Source organism: Haliotis cracherodii, unplaced genomic scaffold (genome assembly GCF_022045235.1).
Source record: "Haliotis cracherodii isolate W230 unplaced genomic scaffold, xgHalCrac1.p SCAF_12, whole genome shotgun sequence".
NCBI lineage: Eukaryota > Metazoa > Mollusca > Gastropoda > Lepetellida > Haliotidae > Haliotis > Haliotis cracherodii.
In genome coordinates this window covers 35,201,190-35,224,001 of record NW_027266267.1, presented here as the reverse complement: position 1 = coordinate 35,224,001, position 22,812 = coordinate 35,201,190, and the positions used below count along the sequence as shown (strand labels likewise).

The 22,812-nt window shown below is 39.0% G+C and overlaps 1 protein-coding gene and 1 pseudogene across 1 annotated transcript; both read left to right on the top strand.

The window, feature by feature from the left end:
* Nucleotides 1-796: 796 nt before the first annotated feature.
* LOC139457323 (uncharacterized) lies at nucleotides 797-5,132 on the top strand. Its single transcript, XM_071238731.1, has 7 exons — nucleotides 797-860; nucleotides 1,075-1,419; nucleotides 1,972-2,082; nucleotides 3,016-3,126; nucleotides 3,437-3,491; nucleotides 4,301-4,341; nucleotides 4,525-5,132. Exons 1-7 carry the CDS (start codon nucleotides 797-799, stop codon nucleotides 5,130-5,132), a joined length of 1,335 nt encoding a protein of 444 aa, XP_071094832.1.
* Nucleotides 5,133-15,425: 10,293 nt separating this feature from the next.
* Nucleotides 15,426-21,341, top strand: LOC139457821 (uncharacterized; annotated as a pseudogene).
* Nucleotides 21,342-22,812: the final 1,471 nt, after the last annotated feature.

Genomic DNA, 22,812 nt, shown 5'->3' with positions numbered 1-22,812 from the left:
CCTCTTAATACCAAACGCCGAGCAGGATCACAACACGTATATTGTTTACGTCTTTTGGTTACACGCAGCCAGGGTTCGAACCACCGACCTTTGGCTCTCTGGACAGACGCTCCATCCACCAGACCACAGAATCGGTTCTTTCTCCTAAAGTTGGAAAGAAACAAGTTTACGCCCTGACCATACATCTTATTCTGAAGCAAACAAGTTATTACTGTGGTAAATGTCACAGTGCTATTACTTACAGCTATTTGTTGTCTGTTTATCACATATCTCGGCAAACTGCCATGAGGAAATCTGGTTAATTAATCCTCAATGTGTCACACCTGATTGCAATACCTGAACATAATTTCAAGCTCAACACATTTCTTGTTTTATTTCTCTTGATGATGTGACCGTATTTCATAAGGGATATTTTATATGATGTTTAGTTTTATCTAACCGCATTAATTGCAAGAGCTAATGTACTTGCGCGAGTCAGTTTCAGTTTTTTGCAAACACCAGAACTTCAGAACGTACATATCAACTTGTGTCCTTGTAATCCACAGATGCACATCTGACAGGTATGTATTTTTATCAATACCCACACAAGGAAAAAAACAGCTGAATGCGAGTAAATGCTGAATGTTGGACTATTTCCTTCCTGAAAAGGATGTATTGCACACAAAGTGGAGCGCTCATGTTTGTTCACGAAGAATGCTACATATTGCGCTGTGTGTATTTCATGTGTAGTGACTTCCGTTGAGTTCTTTCAACCAAACCTAAATTAATGTTCACGAGAGGATGTTTGAGGAGAAACATGGACGTAAGGATTCACCTGATTTCTCTGCTGTGTATAGGATGGATTGCATACACAAATAACAGTAGGTTTGAATTTCTAATCATGCGAAGGGTAGAACCATTGAAATGTCGTAGATGAAATTTGATAGTGATTGTACCACTTTACATCAGATCTGTTTTGTGTTTGCATGTTAAGGCTATTGGGGCATTGTAAGTACATGAAGAACGACAAAGAATGTCACTGCATGTTTGTGTTCTGGATGCTTCTCATGCTGGTTGTATGTTGGAATGTTACAGGTGGTCTTCTTCTAGAACTCACTCAGTTCCAGTCAGACGATGATGTCACCTTAGTCTGCACCGATGCTAACACCACTATAGACATAGAGTTTACCTTTTGGTACATGGATGACGTACGAGTTCTCACGTCAGTGTTTGCAGGGAATGTCTGTCAAAAACACCATCCCAACAGCCCAGGCGATACTCATGCATATCGTTACGACCTATACACTTCATCGGATGTCAGTGTAAGCTGTGGTGACTACCAGCACAACATGACACTGACGACAACTCAGTACCTCCATGCTGGCACTGTGTGGCGGTGTGAGGATCAACGCAAGAGAGTCAGTAACAACCTTACTTTAGGTATGATCCTTTTTGCCATGCGCTGATATATTCCTTTATTTACATCTACATGTCCTTTTTATCTCACACATCATGTTATGGCACATCGTGTCAGACAGACGCTCCAACCATCTCACCACAGAGGCGATAAAATAAAATTGATTCTTCTAGAGCATCGATATTGAGCTGGTAAATGCGACAATTAATTTATATTATTTGTGTATGCAGATATTCAAGGTACTCTAGGTAGTTTTGTATATTACATTTAGAGAAACAATGAGACCTGTTATGCCATTCACATTAATGCTGGTAAAATCATCTTAACAATTGTAGGTCAGATACAATGTCAGATAGTTTTAATCATCCTCTGTATATAATATGTCTCCAGCTATCCACACATTTTAGTTTGTACTTTTATAAAATGTTCGAACGTCGTTTCACAATTACACTGAGCATAACTGATGTTGGCTCATCTAGAAGATATTTCAAACAACAGTAGTGTGTAATTATATGTCCTCTGCGGTGGGCTAGCACATTTCATAATGTTTTGTTTTTTATTATTTATGTCGGCAGGCTTGGCAGGGACTACCAATAACACAGGTTCACAACTGACTGATTCAGCAACAACGTTGGCAAAACTTACAACTATCAAGATAACTACTCCCTCGAGCAACGATAATCAAGGTAGTAATGTACTAGTCGTCATATTTACCTTTAGCTACGATGTGTACGATATTTAGATACAGTCAGGAATTTATAACACAACCGTATACGGACCCATGATCCAAGACATACCACCTTTGTGCATTGAACGGCATTAATGCAGTGTATCATAGCTCTTGATATTGCGGTTTTGCACGACATTATATCGCTGCAGTTTGTTCGAGTAGGATATTGACTTAGCTTAGTTACTGTGAATTGAACGATTATGAACAACAAAGTAAGATATAATGTTCTCACATCAAGACAAATAGCATGGAAAAAAACATTGATCATTAACCCATTACTAACGACGTGCTGTTTCACACCTTCGAGTAATTGGGACAAATTGGATCCACTTGATACCAGTGCTAGTCGGCCATCATCGCAGTCAACGGATACGGACATACAGACAACTCTAGAATCTAGTAATTACATATAATCTCCATCTCTGCATACCATGCTTAAAACCTAGATTTGTGTACAGTACTGAAACAGAACAGGTAACTCGAATCTGTAATATATATATATATATATAACAGTTCCCTTTCGAAATTGAACTTCCCAAATCAACCTAAATCATTTGTGGTGAAACATCATCAAGTTAAGAACTTCATGACATAGATCCTTCATAGTCACAGCATACAGATTCAGGTCATCAAATGCATCTGCGTGTATGCAGCATGGTCTCTCCTCTCGCTCATATTGTCTCAGATCATTCAATACTTACACTCATGGTTTATGTACACGGACTCATGCCTGAACGTATATATACTCATACATGGACAGTATATTAGCCCAGTATTTGTTTTCCCCTTAAGATAACACCATATGTATCATATCTTTAAAAGATCAACATGAACGTCATTAGCATCACTAACCATGGCCCAGACACCCAGTATATGTTTTATGTTCAAGATGACACCATGTACATCGCTGCTGGGGCAGGAGGTGGCATCATGATCCTCATCATAATCGTTATCTGTGTAGGTGTTGTTAGAAGGGGAAGAACGAGAAAAGTCACGCAAGGTAAACTCCACTTCTGCAGTCGGAATATGTTACTATTATTAAGTATCAGATTCCGATTTGATGTAAAGTGATTTGAAGATCAAACCAGAACAATTATGACAACGTTAAACATTTCAGATGTAAAGATTAAATGACAGTTTCATCAAACATAAAAGCTACAGCTCGCATCTGTCAATTCATTTGCTTATCCATCCTTGTCATAAAATCGCTTATTTGAGCATACATCAACACATATCACAAGAGTATTAACAACAGAAATATAATAAATTATGCAGTGAACACAGGTATTGGTCGTCATGTCTGTTCACAGCTATCAGCGATGTAGACAATGGTGCAGAGCTTTCAGAAAACCCACTTTATGTTACGTGAGTAGAGTGTCAAGTGCTTCCACTGTATGTCACCCTTGAATTCCATCACGCAAAGCCCGTATGGGTCATCTTCCGTATAGAGTTATGTTATTTCAATGTGCTCAACTGTATGTCTTTTCTTGCCTTTGCATAGGATTGTGACGGATACGATCTAAACCTTGTGTCATTATTTATTGAGTATGATTCATAAACACATGTGTTTGATATAGTCAGAACGGAAAATGGACTCTGCTTTCGGTACAGATTTCTTACAGTTATGGAAATGGTTTTGTTAGTTTCATTTGCATCTCAAAAACGTACTGTTAACAATGTTATTATTCGTTATATTCAGGAACCAGTCACTGCGTAATACAAACACCTAACCATGTAATATTGGTTGAACGATTTCGTTTATCATAGGAAAGCTTTATTCACAAACGATTTAGTCCAGACAAGTTTGCGTTATATTCACAATGAAACACGAAACATTATAGAATACTAGACATGTACTAAACTTTAGTTTGTTATGAGCTTTCCTGGAGATTATATTGGCCTAAACAATATTGTGTGTGATTTTGTTCTCTCCAAGCTATGAAAGTGAAACAGCGCCTCAGCTAATGTGTGAACGTGTATCTCTGATTGGGGCTATGGGATCGATAGTATCGTCTCAAATGTGATAAACCAACATTATTCATGAAAATGTTTTCTGCCACTTTGCTAAGATCACATTTACGTATAGGTTTCTATGTAGTTATGGTTATCATTATTTGCAATAATTTATTCCAGTGTTGAAACGATCAATAATTTATAACAAAAATCCTTTTCAGAAATCAAGTTGAACTTGTTGACAACAAAGAGCTCTTAACTAGTAAGTCTTCACAGCTGTGGTGTTCTTCACTTCCTCACATATCTGACTATTGTATTTGAGTTGTGATTATAGTGTTGCCTTCTCGATCAAGCTTAATAATTTCGGGAAGAATTTCGGGAGAATATTATGTTGTTAGTTGTTGGAATATAAACACCATCATTCTATATTTAACTGCCGTACCAGACAAGACAACCGTACACCTGCCTGCTGTAGTTGGTGCTGTCAACGTTGACGCTCTGTATGCCGTACCAGACAAATCACCCAAGCACCTGTCGGCTGTACGTGGTGCTGTCAACGATGGTGACATGTATGCCGTCCCGGACAAGACACCCAAGCACCAGTCGGCTGTACGTGGTGCTGTCAACGTTGACGATCTGTATGCTATACCAGACAAAGCACCCAAGCACCAGTCGGCTGTACGTGGTGCTGTCAACGTTGACGATCTGTATGCCGCACCAGACAAAACACCCAAGCACCTGTCGGCTGTACGTGGTGCTGTCAACGATGGTGACATGTATGCCGTCCCGGACAAGACACCCAAGCACCAGTCAGCTGTACGTGGTGCTCTCAACGTTGACGATCTGTATGCCGTACCAGACAAAACACCAGAGCACCAGTCGGCTGTACGTGGTGCTGTCAACGATAGTGACATGTACGTCGTCCCGGACAAGACACCCACACACCAGTCAGCTGTAGCCGGTGCTGTCAACGTTGATGATCTGTATGCCGTACCAGATATGTCAATGAAAACAAAGAACGGAACATGTAAGTATCCACGGAAGTGTGATTGACCGGACTAGGAGTTAGAATGAGTCTCCTTATATATGTTCGTCGTAATAGGGTCTGAAAGGGTTGGGTGATTTGTCTCGGTTGATTATAACGGCATCGGGTGCTCAGAATCGGTGGCATGGTCCATGCATGTCATAGTATCCGCATTTCGTAGATCGATGCTCATGATGTCAGTAACCCGATGATTTACAGGCCTCAGTCACAAAGCTAGAACATTTCTGGATGTGCAGTTAATCAACAAACAAACAAAACAAACTTGGTAGTTAATGTGTCATCATAGCCGAACGACGTGGAAAGTTTTTCATAACATTAACCGTTGGTTTGCCTGGTCCGGACTCGACTATTAAAGGATGTCATCAGGACGATTACTGACTGTGGCGCAAAACAACATACATACAAAATGTCACATCCTTTTAGGGATTTATGACTGACTGAGTGTGTGAGTGAGTATGGTTCTACCCCGCTTTTAGCAATATTCCAGCAATATCACGGCGGGGGACACCATAAATGGGCTTCACACATTGTACCCATGTCGGGAATCGAACCTGGGTCTTCGGCGTGACGAGCGAACGCTTTAACCACTGGGCTACCGCCCCCTTAGGGATTTATGACAGCAAGACAATGTTGATGTTTGTATATATATATATATATATATATATATATATTGTTGGTTGTTGCAGATTATTCTCGGTCCGAAGCCGACAGTGAAATCTAAATGGAGGAAGTGACGTCAACTTAATCGGTGCAGACAATGTTCTTGGCGACACAACGCTCACATTTGCCAGACAAACAAATTCAAATGGGGCCCTGCTCCTTTGGATGTTCGCTTGTTTGGTATGTCTCCCTCCCTCCTGTGATTAATCCCGTGTGGAACTTAGACATTATTTCGACGTAAAGAGTGTAACTGTTAGGTTGATATGAATGTACAGTAAACTGCCTTTATAACAAACTCACTTATAAATTACGAACTGACGTAACACATTCACCTTTAACAACCGTGTCGGAATATTTTTTGCTTTAGTAGGACATTTTGAATTTACATTTTTATGGCTTTTTGCTGTTTTAAATTGTTCAAGCTTTATTATAATATATTTAATCTAATAACCTTTTTGTATGACACATTTATTATTGTATTATTTTGTTAGCATCTATACATATTTCAATTGCAACAAATATTCATTTCGTTGTTTCCACTGAACACAGCTGACATGCATCAGTGACGCCGGGATTGTCATCTAAAACTAACATCACTTCAATTAACCTGCCTCAAAATATGTGCAGACCATTATGACATGATCGGTTGCTATGAACGACCAGGTTAACACGTGAATGTTCGCGTTATTCAGAAAGTTCTATGTGAGCCTTGTCGTATGCGGTCTCGCCTTGCTGAAGACAATGCCTCGTTACTGATGCTGAATGAATGATTCCCCAACGGGTCTCAAAACTTCATCCCTGTATCTCTAAGCATTCAGGTTTCCCTGAATAATAACGAACAAGGACATCACCGCAGACACCTCCCCAGACCGTGATGCTACCGCTTCTCTTTTGAGCTCACTCTCCCATTTCCATGTGCTGAACTGCCTTCAGCATTAAGCAAGAGGGAGTCGAGGAGTTTAACTCAGTGTTGTAGGTACAGTTTTGAACATGTTCGCGTCCCTCTAACATGAAACTAAGGGCTATGAACAATGAATTCCTGTACACGTGTTTCATTTCAGAAATTACATAACGTTTAGACGGGAATGCGACACGCTCAGGATTGTCAATGCGAATTCGTGAACAATTGCTTATACATGGTACAGCAAATAATTCATGCACTGTAAAAGTTAATATCATGACATATGTAAGTTGACAATAAAGAATACTGCACTCATTCTCGTCAGATAACATTTTTTTATGAAACGAGTTGCCTTTCTATTGTATCTGACCGAGCGGTAGTTGTTTATAGCCATGTCACAGACACGTACGTACTTGAGTGCTGAAAAGTTCGTTACATGGAACACAATTTGTCGCTAAACGTACAAGGAATATCTATTCTCATCAGAGAACATGACGCGTCCCAAGACTCTTGATCTGACCTATGTCAATCTGTTACGTCGATGTTGACGTGTTAATATCACTCCGCAGTAGGGTCGACCTGCACTGATACCACGTTCTCTTAATCTCCACACTATTCGTCGACTCACCCTGTGTCCCAGTGCCGTCGCTGCCGTTACCGTCGCTGTAATAAGGCGATTCCGGAGATGATTGGACCGATAATTGGGCGTGGTCACTCGCTTCTAAGACTGTCTGATGTCTGTCCTGTCTGTTGCAAGCGTTGCATCAATCTGTTAAAGGTGGCACGGATGCACTGAAACGTTCTTGCAATGGTGGCGTGGGTGGCTCCATGTTGCGCCCACCAACGGCTCTCTCCCTCTGTATAGATGTTAAACGTGCTGCTTGTTGATGTCGTCATAGCATGCCGTATCCTCAGTTTTATACAGCTCTTGTACACGTGCATTTCGCTCTTCATAGCCCAAAGTCGTTTCGGGAAAATACACGATTTTTACAAATAATGTCATTTTTTCCACTTTTTCTCACCGAATTCATTGAGTTGTCATCTGCCATATTCAAGTCTTAATTTATATTGATTTTGTCAAGTTACCATAATGGGGAAAAACTTTTTATGTTCTATACCTTCTTTTGGACACTAGTTTATATAACATATTTGACGAATATGTGTGTTTTTATTTTTTTCACATTGTCCAAACTTTAATATTCATGTTATTGTTAGTGTTGGTTGTCATGTTTTTGACTTTTTTACTTATTTCAGTGCAAAAAATATATATTTTGGATGTTCCCACTCCGGTCGTATCGCATAGGTCTGTTTCAATAACGCCATTGTATATATTTGGCAACATTATGTGTCGTTGTTTTCAGTCGTATCACGAATGTCTAACTAGCGGAAAATAGCGATCAGTTAAAATATGTATGAAAACCGAATATGAATATACCAGGAAAGTCGTGACAGAATATTTCAACAATTTTCAATGGGGCAGGTGATTCATGTATGGCAGGGAAATACTACAACAGGGATGTGATAGAGTTTCAATCCGGTTTTCCTCCACCGCGTATCTCGGGCAACGCAAATCAACATTATGTTATTCGTGTATTGTGTAACATTGTATCGCTTATCAGCAAGTTATATATTTTGCATTTAAGGTTTCGTCGCACAAAATACCTCAGCAAAACATGGTTGTCACTGCTACAGGAACATTCAAATCATGCCAATAGAATATATGTCAGACATAACGGGGTTGAATATAACAAAATGTCGGTTATTATGAAATATATTTGAACTCCATTGGACCATGTTTATAACGAACTGATTGTAGTCTCGTATATACATGTACTTAGTTAAAAAACATAGCATACCAGGAATTCTTTTTGTCGTTTTTACATAAGGATTCTTGCTGATGATGTTTATGCAAAGTTATAAATGTACTTTATTACTGCATGGTCCCCTGTATCATGTTTACAATGATTTATGTGTGCAGAAATGACACAGATTTGATTTTCACAATGCATTGTCCTATTGTTCAATCATTTACATTTCCACTCACAGGTTAGCCGCACAGTCGGTTTTATGTAGTCCTACATGTTGATCAAGTGTAAGTGTTTTGTTTTGACATGTGGATTTTACTTCCTTAACTGCTTTCAGCATGAAATAAATATGCCTCAACTGAATAACTGTGTTCTTTTCTCTTTCAAACCAAATATTCAATACTTGTAAGAACAGTTTAAACTTCACATGCGTAACTTCCGACTCTCCATGGCCATCAACGTTGAACTGACAAACTGAATCACCACACAAGTTAACCGTGCTAAGTAGGAACCCAAGGTTCCTAATCAGCGAAAAGCAGGCAAAGCAGATCCTGGTGATATTTATCTTACTTTATTAAGAGTGCTAATCATCAGAGCTATGTAACATCCATGATTTGCCAAACCGTCTAAACACGAACGAATTACACATTATGAATATATCAATAAACGATCGCATCTGTACGATGAGAACATTAGCTCGAGGAAATATGACTGTACGCTCGGCCTGCAGCAACCCGCCAGTAAAAACGTTGAATATTTTGTTTTTTGCATTACACCAGTCAGAGGGTGGGAAAAGGAAAAGGAAACAGTGGTTGATACCATACTCAAAGTCCCAAGTCACCGGGAACAACACACAACCAGCCAGGTTACGGTCCATCCGACCTCCTTTTAATTAGTTTTGTTTTGTTTTGTTTGTATTTGTGTGTTGTTTAACGCCGCACTATATTCCAGCTATATAACGGCGGTCTGTAAATAATTGAGTCTTGACATGACAATCCAGTGATTGACGGATTGTTCGGTATAACTCAGTATTGTTCAGTATTACTCAGTGTTACCCACTATTGATCAACATTGTTCAGTAATGTTCGGTATAACTCAGTATTGTTCAGTATTAGTCAGTGTTACCCACTATTGATCAACATCGTTCAGTATTGTTCGGTGTAACTCAGTATTGTTCAGTATTACTTAATGTTACCCACTATTGATCAACATTGTTCAGTATTGTTCGGTATAACTCAGTATTGTTCAGTATTACTCAGTGTTACCTACTATTGATCAACATTGTTCAGTAATGTTCGGTATAACTCAGTATTGTTCAGTTTTACTTAATGTTACCCACTATTGATCAACATTGTTCAGTAATGTTCGGTATAACTCAGTATTGTTCAGTATTAGTCAGTGTTACACACTATTGATCAACATCGTTCCGTATTGTTCGGTATAACTCAGTATTGTTCAGTATTACTCAGTTGATCTATTGATCAACATTGTTCAGTATTGTTTGGTATAACTCAGTATTGTTCAGTATTACTAAGTGTTACCCACTATTGATCAACATTGTTCAGTAATGTTCGGTATAACTCATTATTGTTCAGTATTAGTCAGTGTTACACACTATTGATCAACATCGTTCCGTATTGTTCGGTATAACTCAGTATTGTTCAGTATTACTCAGTGTTACCCACTATTGATCAACATTGTTCAGTATTATTCAGAAGCAGAAGATTTTATTTGGATGACAACTTCTACAATACAATAAAAAAAAATTATATATACATCAGAAAAGTTATGTCACGGACTTCGTGTCATATGAATGTGCTTTCCGTTTTCGACCGGATGCCTTCATTGCTCTGCAGTGAGAGAGTTTGGTTGAGTGGGCATGTTGTGTTTGAGTGATTAGGTCAGTTAACCTTCATAGTCACAACGGCAGTATTTCAGCCATATTGTGACGAGAAAAATGTTACACATTAAAATATATATTATACCCTAATAGCGATAGAAAGCACGTTAGCTATTATTGTATCATATATTTAATTAAAAAAACCAATTTGGGATCATTTTAAAGAGTAAATAATCACTTAACAACAAAAGATAAAATGTGCTATAGATTGCCAGGATCCAAAGCTAGGACAGCATACATGGGGAAGTGTTTTGAGAAAAAAACAACGTTTTCATTCTACCTGTTGTTAGATAAAAAAAAGGCTTATCCTGCAAGTATAGAGTCAAAGAACTGAAAGCATCCTAAATGTTAGCATTACAACGGAGAAGCATTTGGGAATTCCTTTGATCTGTAAATATAGTGCTTTAGATAATTATGGATCATTGGAACCAATATTCAACCAATACCATAACAAACATTGTTTCAACATTAATGTCTGAAGTTGATTCCATGTCGACATTTCGACTTCATTTCAACTTTCAAATCCCACCAAATATCAATGTCATTTCAAAGTTGTATAACGACAATGATTCCACATTGATTCTATATTGTTGTGCCCGTTGTGGTATCATATCGCTTTGTTGCGCCCTTGTCATGTCTTTCACAAACACACATGTTAAATGTTTATATGCTTATATTAGATGTTTTCATGTTCAGATAAACTGTGCAAATTTATAAGAGCAAACTACCATCATGTAAGCTCTTGAACTATGGGTCCAAGAGTATCTGTTTTCTAAATCGGAGCGGTGGGTAGCCATGTGGTCGTAACGCCGAAGACCCAGGTTCATGCATGATATGACAGTAGGCCAGCACCTTAAAACATGTAAAAGTTCTGACTAGCACATGCATATGCACACGCACTCCCGAACGCACATGCACATAACCATGCACCCCAACACACACGCACATACACACTAATCTGGAGCTCACCTGAAAGAAAATCAAATCTGCTTGCATGTGTGCATGTGTGCCCTGGTGTCCGTCATCGTCAGCAACCTTACCATCTTTTCTTCAGGAAACCAATGGGCCATTGTCGCCTGAATGTGTTAAAGAAGTTCGGACTTTCTATAGCAGTGTTACGACCCTTAATGTAAAATTGTACTCTAAATGTAAAACATTTAACAATGAGGGTATGTGTTAACTCTTAATGTAAAAATAAAACAATAAGAGTAACAACCCGCAACCCTTAATGTAAATAATACTCTTAATGTAAAACATATTACATTAAGGGTATGTGTTAACTCTTAATGTCAAAAACAACAACATTAAGAGTAACAACCTGCAATCCTTAACGTAAAAATAATAATATCATTCATATCGTACCTTATTGTAAAATATTGATTGGAAATATAGTGTACTTTTTGCTTTTTTCACACATTATTTTTGGTTTGTTGTAATTATTCGTAAATAGCGACAGCGTGAGAAACTGATTTTGTTCAGATCTGCTATTATAAGAATGGCAGGCTCCTTATTGAGGACATGCCAGCTACTTCTCGGGAAGGTATGATCATCAGTTGTCGGCCCCAGTCGCAGATTGCAAATCAAGAGGAACATCGTCAGCTGCGGATCAGGAGCGAGTGCTGCGGTCAAGGTCAAACTTAAGACAGCCTCAGGGAAATAACGGGATGGCCAGGGCTGTTACTGTGAGTCAACAGTCAAATGCATATTTTACATTACTTGGAATATAGAAGGTTTAACCTACAAACAGTCCGATATTGGCTTTGTTTCTTTTGTATCTAAACAGGACACTGTTGCTTTATATGAAATATAGTCAATAGACTAGTTTGGAGGTATCCGAGAGGAATACTGGTTTTGATAAAATTTTCTTTGCTAAGATAACTATGTTATTGCTGTTCGATACGGTGAAGATGCTATTACTATTCTGTTTAATATAAGTATCTTTGGTTTCAGTAGGGATACATTATATGCGTTTATATATCCAACCGGAGAGATCGCACTGGTATGACAACTAAGATAGACAAAATAGGACAGATATTTTGCTGCATGTGTTATTGAGAACACAGGAAGTGTACCCAGCTGTTTCTAACATTGTACTTAGATTTGTGCAAAACCATCAATGTCAACGCTTGCGTGTGTGTATATTTAGTTGTCTTACACTAGTTCTGTAATCATATGGATTATCAAGTCGAACTTCAATTAAAAGATCATCTATCCTATTATATTCATTCAGGTTTACATGTTCTTGACATTAATAAATTCTTGTGATATTACTGAATTAAATTGTCGTTGTGTTGATTGAAATTCCTGCATTCAGATTAGCTGAATAGGTCACGTGTTATTGCATTCATTTCCCAGTGAATGTAAAAACTTAAGCCACGCCCACCGAGGCGGACTACTTTTATTACTAGGGAATGTCGGGGAATCCCAATATTACAATCGGGGGAATTTCCTCTCTGCTCCCGTGAATTGGCATGCACAGGACATTAAGCGAAATGCTTGCATATTCATTGTCCAAACATCTCTTTGGGACCGAAGGCCGAGAGGGAATGAAACGTACAAACGTACAGGCTCGCTCGACTGTTTTCTCCCACTCATGTCTTCTGGGTTCATTTCTAATCAGTATTTTTTCCAAATGTGTCTTCCCTTCTGAGGGAGGGGCGGTCGGGTAGCCTAATGGTTAAAGCGTTCGCTCGTCACGCCGAAGACCCGGGTTCGATTCCCAACATGGGTATAATGTGTGAAGCCGATTTCTGGTGTCCCCCGCCATGATATTGCTGGAATATTGCTAAAAGCGGCGTTAAACCGTATTCACTCACTCACTCTCTTCTGAGGGAAATAATGTTTGAATCTGGCGGTAACTGACCATGTCATTTGAAACAACCGCCTTCTCTCGAACATATTTGTTCCAGTTCGTTACAGTCTGACTGTTGCAGTTCTTCTCGCCTCTTGCCTTGATTGACATGTCCTAGGAACTTTGTTTTTATCATACTCTCAGTTGATTAGCTACTGAATTTGTAGGTGTGTCAAACTATGTGCGTAATTAAACAGTCACCAGATTCTTGTATGTATTCCTACACCCGGAATGTTTATCAATCTCATCATTTTTTACCGCTTTCATATATACAACTGTTTTTGGTTAAACTATTGTAGATGAAACACGTTTTTGTCATTGAATTACAAGCATTGACTGTGTATTTTTTCAGTTCATTGAGGTATGAATCGAAAAGCCAATGTGCAAAGTTATATTTGGCTAGGGCAGTTTTAATAGGTTGTGATAACGAACCTATTGTAGCCTGCCTCGCACACACAGCATACAATGGCAGGTTACCCGAGGTTGCTTGGAGAGCACTGCCACTGTGTCACGTTCCGATATCAATACTATCGAAAGACTCAATGCGCGACTATCTGAACATAGTTTTTCTGCAAAAGCATATTTCAAGTTTTTATTTCTTGGCAAACCAAATGTATTTTAAACAGCAAATGTACAGTCACAGGTCAGTTGAATTCAAAAGCGACCCGTTCCGTTTTATCCACACTCACGGGTAGGTATCCATCATTATCTAAGTAAAAGCAGCGAAAACACTTTCATATTCATAAACAAATCTTGATTCCGACTCTATCTAAACAAAGAAATAACAGTTCCCTGAAAGTGGTTGGTGACTGCACAGTCACACCGTATGCGGCTCAGTGTAGGACAGGGTGTGTAGTGACTGGTTTTACAGTATTTTAGCAACCTTCAAGGGACATTCACGAGAGTGTATTCGATGTGTTGGCAGCATGGGCTGTTTCGTATACCTGACTACTCTGTTGTTGATAGGACAGATAACGGACACACGTAGGTTACCCTGTGTCAAGACTAACAGGATCCGGTGGTCAAGCTCGCTGACTTGGTTGATGCATGTCATCGATCCCAATTGCGTGGATCGATGTTCATGATATTAATCACTGGGTTGTCTGGTCCAGACTCGATTATTTACATATAGCTGGAATATTGCTGAGTGCGGTGTTAAACAACAAACCAACCAACCAACCAACATTATACAAAGTATTGAATTATCTATTATATACGTATAGATATGGTGTATGTCGTGTAATTGTATCGCGATCGAAGCATTGAAAAGTACTCCCTTACCACTTTTGTTTGTGCACGTCGTGGGAATTCCAACATGACAGGTATTGAAGAGTGAAAATCACGACCAATAAAACTATCGACATGTAATTTACACATTGATAAAGATGAGGAGCTAGTTATCACGTCAGTGGGAGCAGGTAATGTCTGTACCAAACACTCACCCAACATTACAGCTGATAATGCGACGACCTGTACACATCAAAGGATGACAGCACAACATGACACTGACTACAACTCAATACTTAGTACCTTCATGTATGTGCTGGTTGTACCTGGAATATTGCAGGCGGTCTCCCTCTAGAACTCACTCATTTCCAGTCAGTCGATGATGTCACATTTGTCTGCAGCACTACTGACACCACTATCTACATGGAGTTTACACAAAGGTATGTGGATGACGTACGAGTTCTCAAGTTAGTGTTTGCAGGGAATGTCTGTGCAAAAAACACACCCAACAACACAGGCAATAGTTATGCAAATAGTTACGACCTTTTCACTTCAACGGATGTCAGTGTATGATGAAAAGGAGTTTAACATTGCGTTCAAGATTATATCACAGTGTTAGTTGTTGTGTGTGGCTGTTTGTACTAGTCAGGAAAAAATAGTACAATCCCACTTCGAACACCAACCCTTCAGAACGTACATGGTGAATTTGTCCTTGTTACCGATATAACAGGTATGTATTCGTGAATACCTAAACCAGGAAAAAACAGCTGAATGCTGATTGTAGGAATAGTTCCTCCTTTATAAGGATGTATTTCATATTTGGTGGAGCTCTCTTGTTAGATCGCGGAGAATGCTGCATGTTGCTCTGTGTGTATGTCATGTGTAGTAACTTCCGCCGGGTTATTTCAACCAAACCTTAATCAATGTTGACGAGAGCATGTTTGATTTAGGATAAACATGGACTCCAGGATTCACCTGATTCCACTACTGTGTATAGGAAGGATTGCGTACACAAATAACAGTAGGTTTAAATTTCTAATCGTGAAGGATAGAACCATTTGGATGTCATAGGTGTATTTTAATAGTGATTGTAGGACTTTATATCCTATCTTTTTCATACAGTTATTTGGGTATTGTAAGTACATGAAGAACGACGAAGAATGCCACTGCATGTTTGTGTTGTGATTGCTTCTCATGCTGGTTGTATCTTGGAATGTTACAGGTGGTCTTCTTCTACAGCTCAATCAGTTCCAGTCAGGCGATAATGTCACCTTAGTCTGCAGTCCCATCAACACCACTCTCAACACGTCTTTCACAAATTGGTATATGAATGAGGTGCGAGTTCTCACGTCAGTGTTTGGAGGTCATGGTTGTAACAGAAACGCACCCAATAACACAGCCAATGATACAGCATATCGTTACGACCTATTCACATCAAATGATGGCAGTGTAAGTTGTGGTGACCACCAGCACAACATGACACTAACTACAACTCAATACACCCAAGCTGGCACTGTGTGGCGGTGTGAGGATCAACGCCTGAGAGTCAGTAACAACCTTACGCTAGGTATGATCTTTTTGTCATGCGCGCGCGTGTGTGTTGCTGCTTGTATTGCTTGTATTTCATAGTGATACCTCAGATAGCGTGGCGCAGTTTAAATGCATTCCCCATTCAGAAACAGTAGACTAACTCTGAACAGACAAAACCGTGTTTTTCCCCAAGGAAAATACTATGCCTTGTCGTTTGACCTGGCCTGGTGTCTTCCCCTCTCAGGACAAACGCTCTAACCGGTTGACCATGGAGGCGGTCAATTTAAATCGCTTGTTCATGTGTATCGATATTAAGCTAGTAAATGTCACAAATAATGTTTATTATTTATGTATACAGTCATTCCTGGGACAGCTGATAAGTCAACTACACCACTGACAGATTCAGCAACAACGATCACCACAGACAGCGATACTCATGGTAGATTTGTATCAGTTAAACTAACGATGTATTATATATTTAGAGAAACGTTGTATTGATACCAGATATGTCATTCACACTAATGCCGGCGACAGCCATTTTATCTGTTTTAATGATTCTATGCATGTTATTGACCTAATATATGTATCAGCTATCCACACATTTCGTAACTTTGTATGTAAAATGTTCGAACGTGCGTTCCTAAACACACTAAACATCAATTGAACATGATGTGGCTCGTCTATCGGATTATTCAAACTATAGAAGTGTGTTATTTTATGTTCTCTGTGGTGAGCGAGCAAACTTCATAATTATCTGCATATATTATTTATGTCATCTGGCTTTCACGGGACTACTTATAAGAGAAGTTCACAGCTGACAACGTTGGCAAATCTTACAACTGTCAAGATAACTTCTGCCCCGAGCAACGATAATCAAGGTAGTTGTGTACTAGTCGTCATACTAACCTTTGGGTACGATATATATGATATTTAGAAACATTCATGAATATATAACAGTGAGTGAGTATGGTTTTACGCCGCTTTTAGCAATATTCCAGCAATACTACGGCGGGGGACACAAGAAATGGGCTTCACACAATATACCCATGTCGGGAATCGAACCCGGGTCTTCGGCGTGACGAGCGAACGCTTTAACCACTAGGCTACCCGACTGCCCTGAATATGTAACAAAACCATATACTGACCCTGGACATAGCAAGACATAGCAACAATGTGCACTGAATGTACATTTAAAACAGACAGTACTGTGATAGCTCTCTAGACATTGCGGTTTTCACATGATATTGTGATAGATCAACCCCATTATTTCGGTGCGGCATTTTATTAAACTTCTTAGATTGACTTAGCTTTGTCATTGTAAACGAATGAACTATTATAAATAACAGAGTAAGCAATATTGTCGTCACGCCACGATAAGTGGCACGGAAAAAAACATGGACCACACACCCATTACTAACGACATGCTTATTAACGTCATCGAGTAACCGAAGTAGAGTTGGATCAGCTGAATTCTAATGTTTTTTGGCCATGATGGCAATTTAAGGTTACTGATATTCAGAAACTTAAGAATGTAGTACTCATATATAATCTCCATCTCTGCTTAGAATGCCTAAAACCTAGTTTTGTATAGTTCTGCATAAAATGTTACTAGTATCTATCGGGTTACGCGTTACACAACTTCATGTTCGTTATTCAGTTATGGCCTCATGAGACTCATACTTTGCAGGAGCTGAAAGCGCTAGCCAATTACAACTGTGTTTAATCTTACTCCACTTTTTCCAATTTTACTATAGTGTGCCTGAGAGCTGGAGTGAGTGAGTGAATTTGGTTTTACGACACTTTTAGCAATATTCCAGCAATACTACGTCGGGGGACACCAGAAATGGGCTTACAAATTGTACCCATGTCGGGAATGGAACCTGGGTCTTCGGCGTGACGAGCGAACACTTTAACCACTAGGCTACCCGACCGCCCCCCTGGGAGCTAGATCTTTACTATGCTTCCCAATCAAAATAAATTATATGGTGAAACACTATCAAGTAAATACTAGTAACTTCGTATCATTGCTTCTCATAGACGGACGTCACCATCTCTATCTGCGTGTATACAGCATGGACTCTCTTCATGTAAAAGATATGTTGTCTTAGATTATTCAGTACTTATACTCATTGCTTATATATACGAACTCATAGATTGACTTATATAGACTTATCCATGTGCCAAGAACAAGGACACTATACTTACTAGCCCAGTATTTGTTTTCACTTCCAGATGACACCATGTACATCGCTGCTGGTACAGGAGGAGGAATCTTCATCCTCATTATAATCGTTATCTGTGTATGTGTTGTAAGGACGAGAAGAAAGGGAAACGTCACGCAAGGTAAACTACACCTCTTTGATGACGGTCAGAACAAATTTGAACTATTTGATATCAGATTCTAATTTGATGTTAAGTGATTTGAAGATCAAACTGGAACATTCATGACAGCGTTATAAAACATTTCAGATGTACAGATTAACTACCAGTTTCATAAAAATTAATAACATACAGCTCTCATCCGTCAAATCATTTCCTTACCCCTCCTTGTGATAAAATAGCTTATTTGAATATACATGCACATATCACAAGAGTAATAATAACAGAAATATGATAAATGAACAAAGGTATTGGTCGTCATGTCTGTTTACAGCTATCAGCGATGCAGACAATGGTGCAGAGGTCTCAGAAAACCCACTTTATGTTACGTGAGTAGAGTGTCAAGTATTTCCACTGTATACCACCTTTGAATTTCATCGCTCAATGCCCGGGACCGCCTCCGTGGTCTAGTGGTAGAGCGTGGCTATGTAAGTGCAAAAATCTTGGACGTTAAACCCGATTTCACCTCACCTCACCTCACCTCACCTCACCTCACCTCACCTCACCTCACCTCACCTCAATGCCCGTATGAGTCGTCATAGGTATATTGTTGTCATAGGTATCGGAAATCGTTCAATAACCACCAAATAGACTGATTTACCCACCTGAACTAGAAATAAAGAAGACAAATGAAACCGCTTCGTCTGTTTCTTATGTAGAACTATGCACAAAGATTCAGAGGGATAAAGCACTAGACTGCATGACAAGTGGGATGACGTCAACTTTCCAACAGTCAACTTTCCCTTTATGTCAAGCAGTATTCCAGTAGGTACAGCTATTGCTGTCTACATTTCACAACTTTTGAAGAACATTCGAGCATGCACTTTCAATCAATATTTCAAAAAGAGCGTAATACATTACTTGCTAAGAAGCTGTTTGATCAAGGTTACAACATTCGAGGAAACATTCCTGGCCTCAGAAAAGCTTTAAAAAGGTTCACTGTAGACACGTTGGGAACATTGAGGCTCCAGTCCCTATTCAGACTTGTAGGTTTTTTTCATGTGATTATTTGACTTGTGTTTGCATGTGTTTTTGACGGGTGTCGCTGATGGGGCGAACACCTGGTATCATCACTATTTAATAGTGATTCATAAACACATGCTCATGATATAGTCCGAATCGAACAATCGACTGTGTTTTTCGCGGAGATATGGAAAGGGTTTTGTCGCATTTATGTAGTACATAATACGTTAATTAATTGTTATCATCACAAAACTCTCCATAGATGTGGGTGACCTTGTCGCCTTCATTTAAATGTATTCATTAATGTAATTAACACACACAACGACGGTCGCATCATCAACCCTTATCACGGGTAGTTCATCGTTCAAATATTTTCTTCACAATTGTTCTTTTATAATGATAATGCAACTCTTTTTTTTTAAAAACGCACATTTTTGTATCCGCAGGTAGTTCTAAAATATTTTCAAATTTGTATTGTATTAATAAGCGTGATCGTTGGTTGCATGTTGTTGGAGGACAATGGACTATAAATAGACACATTAGATCTTGATGCTGCGTAAAGGCGGCCATGCTTGTCGTAAGAGGCGACTAGCGGGATCGGATCGTCACGCTTGGTTGGTGCATATCATCGATCCCAATTGATCGGATCGATGCTGATGATATTCAGCACTGGCTTGTCTGGTCCATACTGAATTATTTACAGACCGCCGTCATATAGCTTTGTCATATATTGCTTAGTGTGGCGTTAAACAACACACCAACCAACCAATGATAATGTGGGTAACGCCCATCACCTTTTGGGATACGATGACACAAGTTGACAGATCAATGGTAACGCCTCAAATGTGAAAAAAAAATAATATCATTCATGAAAATGTTGAATCTTATTCCTGCAAATTTTTCCCAGGTTTGAAACGAGCAATAACTTAAAAACAATATGATATTTCTTTTCAGATACCAAGTTGAACCTGTTGACAACAAGGTGCTCTTCACTTGTAAGTCTTTTCTGTTGTGGTGTTCTTCACTTCATCACATATCTGACTATTGTATTGTGATTATAGTTTGAGTGTTGCCTTCTAAATTAAGCTTAATAATTTCAGGAAGAATATCTAGGGAGAATAATATGGTGTGACTTGTTGAAATATGAACACCATAATTCTATATTCAACTGCCGTACCAGACAATACACCCGAACACATACCTGCTCTTGGCGGCGCTGTCGACGTTGGTGATCTGTATGCCGTACCAGACAAGACACCCAAACACAAGCTAGCTGTACGTTGTGCTGTCAATGATGGTGACAAGTACGGCGTCCCGGGCACGACACCCAAACACCAGTCAGCTGTAGGCAGTGCTGTGAACATTGGTGATCTGTATGCCGTACCGGACATGTCCATGAAAAAACAAAGAACGGAACATGTAAGTATACACGGAAGTGCGATTGACCGGACTAGGAGTTAGAATATGTCTCCTTATCCATGTTTGTCGTAAGAGGCTCTAAATGGGTCGGTTGGTCTGGCTCGGTGACGTGGTTGATTAGTCAACTAACGGCATCGGGTGGTTAGAATCGGTGACTTGGTCGATGCATGTCATTGGATCCGAATGTTTTAGATGCTCATGATATCAGTCACTGTGTTGTCTGGTCCATAATCGATGATTTACAGACCCCATCAAAAAGCTGTAATATTCGCGGTTAAACCGTAAACAGCAAACAAACAAACTTGGTACATAGTGTGTCATCTTTGCCCAACGATGTGGAACATTTACCATAACAGTAACCGTCGGTTTGTCTACTCCAGACTCGACTATTTAAAGGATGTCATCAGGAATATTTAACTGAGGCGTAAAACAACTTACCTACAAAATGTAACATCCCTTGAGGGATTTATGACAGAAAGACAACGTTGATATTTGGATGAAATATGTGTGGATGACATAAACGCATTGGTTGTTGCAGATAGTACTTGGTCCGAAGCCGACAATGAGTATAGTGAAGTCTAAATAGAGGAAGCGACGTCAGCTAATTCGGTGCAGCCGATGTTCTAGGCGACACAACGCTCATGTGTGTTCGACAGACAAATTCAAAAGGGGCTCTGCTCCTCTGGGTGTTCTCCTTGTTGTGTACAGCTCTCTCTACTGTGATTAGGTCTGCGTTGAACTTAAACATTATTTCAATGTAAATAGGGTAAGTTGATATAAATGTACAGTAAACTACCTTTATAACGAACATGCTAATTAATAACGAACTAACAGATAAAACTTATTCCTTTTGGACCCCAGCCAGTTGCCGCATATATACTTATAACGAAATGTGGTTATAACGAACTAAAATTAGAGGTCCCTTTGAGTTCGTCATAACCGCAGTGTACTGTACTGATCAACAATGTAATTCAGATATACTATCGGTTGTCATGGCCTCAATGACTGATGGCGGTTAGGAAAATACTGAAAACGTTCAGTTTTGATTTTGACACAGCCGTCTCATGAAAATGATTTTAAAACAATGGAATACAAATACACTATAATTTACATCGCGGTCGACTGATTTCAATTGCCATGACAAATACAATGACGATATGCAGATGTAAGCAATCCATGCCTGAAATATGGTCAATACGAGAACTGTTTGAACAGTTTGAAAAACAACATTATCATGTAGTTACTTTGGAATTGCCCATCTGTACATATATTTTAGGACTATTGTTACTGTTAAATGTCACATTAAAGAAGAAAAAAGCATTATCAGTACTGAGTCCAGAGTAAACGCTCTGGTGTTAGCTCACATCGTGAGCTGTTCAAAACCGTTATGTTTATACTATCGTGTAACTGTTTTATATGTGTCATACATATGAGAAAGTCATGAGATACCTTTTTTCATATGTAAGATTGCTTCTTAAACTGAGAAAACTAACACTCTCCTCTGTATGTGTTAAGTAGTTTAACACTGTGGTTTTATGTGGTTTTAAATTGTTCAAACTTTAATATTTGTTTTGATGGACACATATATGTTTTAGGTTATTATCATATAATTCTGTTAGCATCTATACTTATTTCAATTGCAACATATATTTATGTCATTGTTTCCACTAAACATATATGACATGCATCAGTAAAGCTGGGATTTTCATCTAAACCTAACATCACTTCAACGCACCTGCCTCAAAATCTTTGCAGACCATTGCCCTGATGTCACAATCAAATGACATCACTGATAAATTTTATCTGCCATTGTAGCTCGAAAGCTGTAATTCTTACACTCAAGACATTGGTTATTACTGAGTGAAAGTTAGGGTTAATATTATAGATGGTACATAGAATCTTAGTCCCGTCTCTGTTTATAACAGGATGTAATACTAGTATATAATTAATTAGTGAGTGAGTGAGTGAGTTGGGTTTTACACCGCTTTTAACAGTATTCCAGTTATATCACGACATGTCAGCTTAATGTGGGAGAAAATCTCGAAGTGGGGCA